This window comes from Emydura macquarii, unplaced genomic scaffold (genome assembly GCF_026122565.2).
Source record: "Emydura macquarii macquarii isolate MOO-44397 ecotype Brisbane River unplaced genomic scaffold, CSIRO-AGI_Emac_v2 contig_1847, whole genome shotgun sequence".
Taxonomy (NCBI): domain Eukaryota; kingdom Metazoa; phylum Chordata; order Testudines; family Chelidae; genus Emydura; species Emydura macquarii.
Genome location: NW_027131984.1, coordinates 6,116 through 16,263, shown reverse-complemented (window position 1 = coordinate 16,263; position 10,148 = coordinate 6,116). Strand labels below are relative to the sequence as shown.

The 10,148-nt window shown below is 54.1% G+C and overlaps 1 protein-coding gene across 1 annotated transcript; it reads left to right on the top strand.

The window, feature by feature from the left end:
- The first annotated feature begins 925 nt into the window (after positions 1-925).
- On the top strand, positions 926-6,723 carry LOC137159306 (ecto-ADP-ribosyltransferase 5-like). The gene is made up of 3 exons (XM_067557460.1): positions 926-991; positions 4,181-4,871; positions 6,572-6,723. Exons 1-3 carry the CDS (start codon positions 926-928, stop codon positions 6,721-6,723), a joined length of 909 nt encoding a protein of 302 aa, XP_067413561.1.
- The last annotated feature ends 3,425 nt before the right edge of the window (positions 6,724-10,148 follow it).

The window sequence follows — 10,148 nt, the reverse complement described above, 5'->3', positions numbered from 1 at the left end:
CTCAGCTGTCGCTTACCCCAGGCCAACCCCTACCGTACACAAGGGAGGGAAAAGCCCCAACTCAGGCCCTGCCCTTTACGGACAAAGCGCAGGGGAAGGATGGTGTTTCCATGTGTTCTGTGGAAATCCTCCCTCTCCTCCCAATAAATACTGCCATGCAGTCACTGCTCCTGGCCCTATCTTGCTTTCCCTGAGCAAGACACTCCCACACCCTTGTCCCCATGTCACTGGCTCTCCTCCAGGACCCACTCTCCCAATTCCAATGCCCGGCTCCCTTTCCCTGGCCAGAAACTCTGCCCTCAAAGGACCCAGCTCCCCACCAGACCCACTAAAGAAGGGATCCGCTCAGCAGGTGAACACAGGCGTGAAGAGGGCAGTGCTGGAGGGCGTAGCTGCAGTGGTAAAGGGACATGGGGAGCTCGGTGTTGGTCTGTTTGCAGTTTCTCTCCGTGTGGCCGTGTGGCTGGTGTGTGGGTCCCTGCCCAGCCAGGTGACAGAGGTCTGTGTGTCTGCGTCTCTGAGATGGCCGTGTGACTGCAACCCTTGGGCCTAGACTCAGCGCTGGTGTTTGATGTCTGCGTCACTGATCACGCCCTTGGCCATGGTGCAGAACGAAGCAGCCAGGCACGGCGCTAGGTGTCGTATTCCCACCACCCAGAATCCTTTAGGGAAATGGGATCACTGGGAAGTGAAGGAAGGATTTCCCCACAGCTAAGCCCCACACCCTCCATTGCAGACTGTATTCCAGGGCCAAATCCACCTCCATTACGGCTGAGCTGCAATGCGAGAAATAGCTATTCCTGCCTGGGAAATCCCAATCACTGACCGGAACAACAGAGCGATCTGGATTTGCAGTGCACTTTTCCCAACCCTCCACTGACGTCCCTGACGGATTCTCTTACAGCCGCACGGGGAAGTTGGAACAATGCTGAGACCTCCACTGCTCCCCTTGACACACGTCTGTCTGTACATCTTGCTGGGAATCCCGCAGGTAAGGTCTGGAGCCTGCCCATGTGAGCTCTCTGTTTTCTCCTTAAGGCCACGCATGCGGCAGTCCTAGAACCACAGACAGGTGAGGCTGAAGGGATCTCGTGAGGTCCCCTGGTCCAGCCCTCTCGCTGATGCGGGACCAAGCAAACCTAGAACAGCCTGGCAGGTGTTTGTCCAACTTGTGCTAAAAACCTCCTGGGACGGGGATTCCACAGCCCCCCTTGGAAGCCTGTTCCAGTGCTCAGCTGCCCCCGAGTCGGAAAGTTTTTCCCCATATCTGACCTAAATCCCCCTTGCTGCAGATTGAGCCCATTAATTCTTGTCCTGCCTTCAGTGACGTGGAGACCAACTGATCACTGCCCTCTGGATAACAGCCCTTCAGACACCTGACGACTCTTATCAGACCCCCCTCCCTCTTCTTTTCTCAGGGTTAACCAGGCCCAGTTTTTAATCTCTCCTCACAGGGCATGTTTTCTAAACCTTAGATCGTTTTTGTTGCTTTTCTCTGGATTCTCTCCAATTTATCCCCGTCTGTCCTGACGCGGCGCCCAGACCTGGCCCCGACGTACAGCTGTGCACGAGGGGAGGAGCTGCCCAGGGCTGGGCACAGGGTCGTGGCTTGTCACAGCCTAGTGACTCCTGCGGACAGCCTCTCTTCCCCTGACTCAGCCCTGCAGCCCGGTCGGGTTTTAGTTCCTCCCCTTCTGGGTCACAGAAAGTCCATCTCATAACAGCCGAACTTCCTCACAATCCTCGTTGGCCCCACAGTCCTCACACCCTCCTCTCAGTCGGCCTCATTCCTTTCTCCGGGCCCCACCCCACCTTCCCCCGTGGCTGGGTGGGGAACCCAGGCCTGCCCCTAACACGGGTTCCAGTCCAGGGACCTGTGACCAGCCGCCAAGGTCTGCTCCCTCCAACTCCTTGCTGCTGCCTCCTGGACTCCTTCCTACCGCAGACTGTTTTCCAGTCCTTCTCCCCACAACCGCTCTGGGTCCTGCCGTCTCTCAGGGCCGGGCTTGCAGGGCTCCCCTGGGATCCCCCAACACAATCCCAAGCCAACAGAACCCATTTAAACCAGTTTCCACCTGCTCAGGCTTCCCCTTCATCCTGCAGGATCTTCCCGTTCCCCTCAGCTCTCTCCTCTCTGTCCTGCCAGGAGAGCACAGGTGCTGGGCCTAGGGTGCTGGGGGCTGCTGCAGCCTCTGCTGTGAAGTGGTTTCCAGCACACACAGGGTTCCCAGTTTGGTTCAGTGGCTCTCAGCACCCCCACTATCCACATTGTTCCAGCCCCCCTGCAGGAGAGGGGTGCAGAGGTCTCCCTCTCTCCCTGCAGCCCCTCACACTCCAGTCCAAACGCCCCGTGGCTTTACTGACACTGCCTCTGGCTTCCTCCCGGCCCAAGGCATCCCACCGCTTGCACCAGGCTTCACTGCCCCCAACTTCCAGGCCTCCTCTAGCTCTGGCTCCAGGCCTCTCTCTGCCTTTAGCCCAAGAGGGGAGACTCCCAGCCACCCCAGCTGGGTGTGATCCCCAGTTATACATAACACCCCGGCAGGTGCCACCAGCCGACTAATTATATGACCCATCACAACAGTGTTGAGAAATTTCTTCTCTAAACCTTGTCCCAACATGACGTACAACAGACTAACGTCATTTCGAGTGAAGCTGAGATACGCGTGGAGCATCTTGTGTTCCTGGGCACTGCTCTGTGGGTCATGCAGTGATTCTCCCGCTCTCAGACAGGGCCCTGGGCTGTATTGCTCTGTGTGTGCACCGTGCTTACCCAGCGGCTCCGACTGAGTTCAGGCACCTGCAGCTCGTCCCATGGGAAGTCGGTGCCCAGCGGTGCGTCGTGTGTCGTGCCCAGACACCTGCTGACACCAAAGTGTTGTTCATTTCCTGTAGGAACAAAACGTTTAGAGAAAAAGGATTTTAAAACGATCCAAGGTCCACACTCACATCGGTGAGTTCACACTCACCTGGGGCTAATCCAGGCAGGCTTCATTTTTTCCCGCGCCCCAACAGGACCCGTGTCTGAGCCTGGCTCCTCGAACAACTCCCTGCTGCTCTTACGAGCGCGTCCTTCTTACACCCACCGCAGTTCTCCTGCTGCCTGCACTGCACTGCCAGCCTCTGCCTGCCCGGTTCAGACCAGCCTTGCGGGGTCAGCACTAGAGGAACCAACGTCTTCACAGGTCACAGTCCTGGCACTGCCCCAACCACCCTCCAGCGTGTGCTGAGCAGTGGCTTCTCGTGAGCCATGCCAGCCATTCCTGCTTCTTGTTCCCAACAGCCCCCGCTAACCCGAGCCAATGTGTCCAGCAAACACCCCCCGTAAGCAGGGCACAGGCAGTGTTCAGCTAGTGCTACAGGCAGTGCAAACCCAGCGCACCCGCTGCACTGCACTGCACTGCACTGCACTGCACTGCACTGCACTGCACTGCACTCCTCCCTCCCGCCCGGAAATTGTGGCACTTGCCAAGCAGCACATTGCTGACACTGCTGCCATCTCCATCCCCGCCTCCCTCCTCTCACCTTTCTTGTCTATTGGGAGCTACGCAGCTGAGCTTCTAGGGGCAGAGGCCGTCTCTTCGTTTGTTTGTACAGGGCCGAGCACACTAGGGCCCTGAGCCTAGTCTAACCTCTAGACCAGTGGTTCTCGTACTTTTTAAATGGAGCTGCCCCTGTTGGGCTTTTGTCTAACAATCGTGTCCCCCCCCCAAGAATCACGCCCACCATTCCCCTTCTGAAAGTGGGGGACCCTTTCAGAAAAAACAGGGGTACACTTCCCGTGCTGTTGGCCCTAACAATTGTGCCCCCCACTTCTCCTGAGCCCCCCCCCTCAGAAAAACAGAGGGCCTGCAGCACAGGAAGTGGGGAGCAGGGGCAGCAGCACAAGACCAGCAGCAGCGGCGTGGGGTGCAGGAGCAGTGGGGGGCAGCAAGCCCCAGCAGCAACACAGGAAGCAGGGTGCAGGGGCGGCAGCAGTGTGTGGAGAGTGCCAGGCAGTGGCAGGGGGCTGCTGGTGCTGCAGGAGGTGGGCGGCGGCGAGGGTCTCTTCCGTCTCTGGGTAGGGTGGAGCTGGGCCGCTCTGTCCCCTGCTCCGTGCCCCCCACTTTGAGAACCGCTGCTCTAGGCACTGTTGTAACACAAATGCTAATGTTGCCGTATGTTTCCTTTGTTCTCCCAGGACACATGCCGGGTGGAGCTGAGCATGATGCCGGATGCTTTTGATGACCAGTACATAGGATGTGAGGAAGAGATGGATGGACGTGCACCGGGACTGCTGGAGAAAGAAAAGTCCATGTCCACACGGTTTAGCAGAGTATGGAAAAACTCAGAGCAAACATTGCAAAGTGTAAAGACGAAGCTTTCTCTGCCCCCAGGCTTTAAGGATGAGCATGGAAGAGCCATAATAGCCTATACTGACAATGACTTTCATAAAGAACTTAATCAGGCAGTGAGAGAGAACGGGAAATCTCCAGCTGATTACATGGACAATTTCCAGTTCAAAGCCTTTCATTATTATTTGACAAGAGCTTTGCGGCTCTTACGAGGGAGCTGTGGTGTGATGTACAACACGACAGTGTACCGGGGCACTGACGTACCACACACGGGTTCAGGTATCATCAGGTTTGGATACTTTGCCTCTTCGTCTACTGATAGAGCAGTAGCTGAGAAATTTGGCAAGGCCACAGTCTTCACCATCCACACGTGCTTTGGCGTTGATATCAGGAACTTCTCGCACGTTCTAGAGGAGGAGGAAGTGCTAATCCCAGTCCATGAGCAATTCAACGTGTTCAAGGGACAAGGGAGTCACAGCTTTGTCCTCCGGAGCACAAACCGGACCTGCAGCTATTTTAACTGCGCATTCCTGAACAGTGAGTACTGGGCTGGACACGAGAAATATTTGTGTGGGGTATTTGCTGTGGTGAATTTGAAAACCCCACTGCAGAGAGAGTTGATGAGAGAGACGCTGACATGGGGTGGGCTGGGGGGTGACAGGCTGCCACGCCTCCTGCTGCTGGAGAGGGCCTCGGGCTGGGGTGGGAGGACACTCGGCCTCAAGCACTCGCTGAGGAAAGAGAAGGTGCCTGGACACCAGGGCAGAGGGATCACTACAACGACGGGTGACGGCCCCGCGCCATCGCGAGTCTTCCACACACGCCCCGTCCAGAGTCCTCAGGAGCCCTGGCAGAGCAGCCGTGGCTCCTCAGACACGGCACAGCAAACCCATCGGACGTGGAAAAGGGAACAGGCAGGCGGTCTAATGTGCAGATGGCGCGTTAAATAGCGCAGTCAGGACTAGAGAAGACAGCGAGGAACTTCAGAGCGATGTCACCAAGCTGGGTGAATGGGCAGCACAACTTCCGGTGACATGCACCGTGACAAATTCAGCGCAATGCACCCTGTGAGGAATCATTTCACTGGATGGCTGGAGCTGCACCGACCCAGACAGAGACCTGACATCACTGTGCAGAGCTCGGTGCAAATCTCAATGCAAAGCTCTGCCCAGTGCGCTGCCAGGTCTGTAAAGCAAACAAAATGTTAGCAAGCAGAAGGCATGCTGGGGTGGAGAATGATGTGCAAATAGGCAGCAGTTCTGCAGAAAAGAACCTGGGAGTTACAGTGGACAAGAAGCTGGATATGAGTCAGCAGTGTGCTCTGGTTGCCAAGAAGGCTAATAGCATATTGGGCTGCATTAGTAGGAGCATTGCCAGCATTGCCAGAGATTTAGCATTGGTGAGGTCTCATCTGCAGTGATGTGTCCAGTTTTGGGCCCCCCACTACAAAAAGGATGTGGACAAGTTGGAGAGAGTCCAGCGGAGGGCAACAAAGATGTTTAGGGGGCTGGAGCACATGACTTATGAGGAGAGGCTGAGGGAACTGGGCTTGTTTAGTTTGCAGAAGAGAAGAGTGAGTGGGGATTTGATAGCAGCCTTTAACTACCTGAAAGGGGGTTCCAGGGAGGATGGAGCTAGGCTGTTCTCGGTGGTGGCAGGTGACAGAACAAGGAGCAACGGTCTCAAGTTGCAGTGGGGGAGATCTAGGATGGATATTAGGAAAAACTTTTTCCCTAGGCCGGTGGTGAATCACTGGAATGGGTTACCTAGGGAGGTGGTGGAATCTCCATCCTAAGAGGTCTTTAAGGCCCAACTTTCCATAGTCTTGGCTGGGATGATTTAGTTGGGGTTGGTCCTGCTTTGAGCAGGGGGTTGGACCAGATACCTCCTGACGTCCCTTCCAAACCCTCATCTTCTCTGATTCTATGATTATAACACCATTATATGACTCAATGGGGCAGCCTTCACTGGGATAGTAGGTTCATTTCTAATCACCCTAACTCTAAAAGAATTATTGGGTGGGGATGGGGGGGGTTATTGGGGTAGAGGGGTTTCTTGCACCTTTTCCGGATGGAGCTGGGCCTTACTTCTGTCGGGGACAGGACACCAGACCAGATGGAGCTCATTGGTAGGATCTAGTCTGACAGTTCCTATGTTTCTTTGGAAATAGTAGAATGAGTTGAAAACTCTACCTGAGCACACTTCGTTTCATTGTCCCCTCTCTGTTTGTACCGTAGAAGAGAAGAACTCAGTCTGTGCTGACAACTCTGGTAAGAAAGAAACATTTTGTTTTCATTGTTTTGAAAACGTCTTCCTCCCTGTACCGAAGTGCAGAGCCAAGAGCAACCCCCCCAGGCAAACGTGTCACATACAGGGAAACCACTTGTGAAATAAGTGCGGTTAGCTGCATGTTCTGGCTATTTAGCCAGGGTCTCGTAGGCCGGCATGGCTGGTGTCTGAGCACCTTCCTGTGTGAATGCATTCCCTGTGCAGCTGATTGCAGAACAGAAAATGTCAGGAGAATTACCCCTGAGAGCAGCTTCATCTTGAGCGTTCTGCGCTGGGAGACTGAACAGACATCCCCTAACCCAGGAACCCAAGTGTGTCTCCAGATCCCTCCTCTCCTAGCTACACCCACCCCATCCCCAGTGCATGACACCCTCTGAGAGCATGAAACACACGTGACTGTTTTACCAGAGCAGGTCGGAAAAATCTCAAGGAAACATTTTCTCGCTGGAATTTGACAGTTTGTCAAAATCTAAACCTGTGGCAGAGATAGTTTGATTTCTACCAGGTTCTGTCAGAGCGTTGCCTGGCTTCTGGGCAGCTCCCCCGCCTGGCACCACGGCAGTTTGGCTGGTGGACTGTCTAGGAGTCATGGGCCCCTGGTCTCCCTTTCACGCTGTCTGAATAAGGGGGGCCTTGAGGTGTATGTGAGATATGCCATGTCAGGCACGGTGAGAAAGCATGTAATGCGCTGAGTAAGATGGCAATACGTATGTTCATGTGTTATATCTGTAATGGAAGTTAGGGACGTATTTGATGTAACTTTGTTTCAAACTATGCAGTATAAGACACACCCCAGACAGAGAGACGGCAGGACAAGAGCCCGCTTAATGGCCCCTCAAAAAAACTCATATTGATCTGGTGCTGTGGCTGACGCTTTGGGGTCAGAGGGAACCTTTTTAGTAAAGAGCAGAGAGTTTAAAGAATTGGTCTCTTTACTGGACCTGGTGCTGATATGGGAGCCAGGAGCTGAAATGCAGTAAAGGGGCCTGTGTGTATCTGTGTACTGGCTTCTGTGGGGATTCAGAAGTACAGTTTGTGGCTGGTTGGGAAGCCTGATCTCAGTGTCACCCACCAGTGCTGGGAGAATCTGCTATCCGTCTGCAGGCTGCCCTGACCTTGGCATTATCAGGTGGCAGCCCTGGGCACAGGATGGGTCACAGCTGGTACCTGCTGGGGCAAGCTTTGATTATAGGTTATCGATTAGTAGATCACAATGAAAGCTCATCGATCTATTCCAAATAGGATTTGTCTGTCAGTGCTAGAGATAGAAATGGGCTCATGTTGGATACGTCACTTGTATTCCTGTCTGCTAGCACTTCTGTGCTGACTTTTGATGACTTCAGTAAAAGACTTTTAAGAAATAAACCGTGTCTGAGTATTTTCATTCATACGGTTGATGGATTTAATCTGTGTCTCGGCCAGGCGGGTCTGTGACTGTATGTGGCATCCCATGTCTATATCTCTCAGCTACTTTCAGATCACATCTGCCCAGCAGATGATACTTGTAACAGGTGACGTCAAAGGTCCAGCAGCTGATGTAATCCAGCCTGGGACAGGACGTGTGTTTGGAGATTCTGAGTAGCCAGATTAGGCCATCAGGCGGACACCAGAGCTGGACACCCTCTCAGTAATGGTCTCACCAATGCCTTACATAGAGGTAGCGTCACCTCCCTGCTCCTGGTCTGTATGCCAGGCCTTCAGCTTGTAAGGGTGATCTACATCCTTTGCTCTTGGTTCTTCTAGATGTGTTAAAATGCCCTTTATTTAAATCAGTCCCTTTTTACCAAGTACCTCGATCACTCTGACCTGTATAACTGACCTGTCCCTATCTATCATTATTTACCACTCAGTCCATTTTTGTATCGTCTGCACAATTTTACCAGCAATGATTTTATATTTTCTTCCAGCTCACTGAGAAACACATTGAATACCATTCTGCAAAGAAGAGATCCCTAAGGGACCCCACCACAAACACCGCCATTGGAGGATGGTTCCCCATTTACAATTACTTTGTGATATTCTTCATACATTAAATATGGGCTACATTGATTTTGTAAAGTGCTGATCTTTTATCAGAGTGTTGTGTGGGGCTATGTCACTGGCCATACAGAAATCTAACTCTGTTATGCCAAAACAGTTATCTTGAGCAGACAAATTTATCATCTCACCAAAAATTGAAATCAGGTTTGCTTAACAAGCCCTATTTTCCATAAAACCATGGTGAATGGCAGGAGTAATATTCCTAGCCTTTCATTCTTTATCACCAGAACCCCATGTCAGCTCTTCTGTTATTTGCCCAGAACTGATGTCAGAATAACCATGTTGGATTGCCGTCGGATACGGCCAGACCACTGCGGGTCCAGACTCCGGGGAAGGCCACGGTGCCTTCCTAAATGGGGAACAGAGTCTCCGTATGAGTCACAGTCCGGATCCTCAGGCAGGGCGGACTGTCCAGTAGTCTATCGCCCTGGCCCTCTGGCAGGGCGGGCGAGCAGTGGGTCCACTATCTGCAGTGGTATGGAGGTGTAGGCTCTCCCGGGATGTCTAGGGAAGGGGAGGAGGGGGACGAAGGCCCACCCATCTCCATTGCATCCCAGCCCAGGGCCCTAGCAGTGGCAAAGGCGTTGCCACTGAGTCGGCGGGGCTCCCGCCGCAACACGCTGACGGGGTCTTGCCCCTCTCTCAGCTACGGCTATGGCTGTCCCTGGGCCACTTCCTCTCTATATCCCCAGGTATCTGTCTCGTCGGGGTTCTCGGGGTGGCTGGGGTACTCGATCCTGGGTAGGCCCACCAGTCCCTCCTCATCCACGGGTGGCAAGGTGGGGAGCTCTTCTGCGAGGGGCAGCTCCTCCAGGTCACAGGGCTCTTGGGAGGGCTCGGCGTCAGGCAGCTCGTCCAGGTCCTGTCTCGTCCGGGTTGCTTGTGGGTCTCGGTCCAGTCCCGGGATTCTGGTAGCCCGGTCCAGTCACGGTGGCCTGGTCCAGCTACCGAAGGCCCTAACCAGTCCCCAGGCCCTGAGGCAGGATCGGGGAAGTGTCAGGCCCTCTGCTCTGGGAGGCGAGCGTCCCTGGTGTCAGCTCGGCTCCACTCCGGCCTAGGCCTCAGCCGGCAGGGCAGCACATCTGCCTCCCACAGCAGTCTCCTCTCTACTGAGCCCCGGGGCCTGCCTTTTATACTGTCCCTTCCGGCAGAGACTCCACCCCGCTGCTGCTGATTGGGCTGATCCGGTGGTCCTATCACGGCCCAGCCTTTCGGTTGCTGGGCAGACTTGGCTGCTGGGTCTGTTTTGGTCCAGCCCGGCCACTGCAGCCCTTCCTCGTGTCCAGACTCCGGGGAAGGCCACAGCGCCTTCCTACAAACCAGCTTATACTTACCCAGGTCATCCCACGTGCCCTTTCATGATATTGGCATAACACTAGCACTCTTCCAACCTTCTGGGATTTCCTTGGTATTCCCAGATTTATTAAAAATTAACATTGGCAAGCCAGAGATATCCTCAACTAACTCTTTTGGGATTCTTGGATA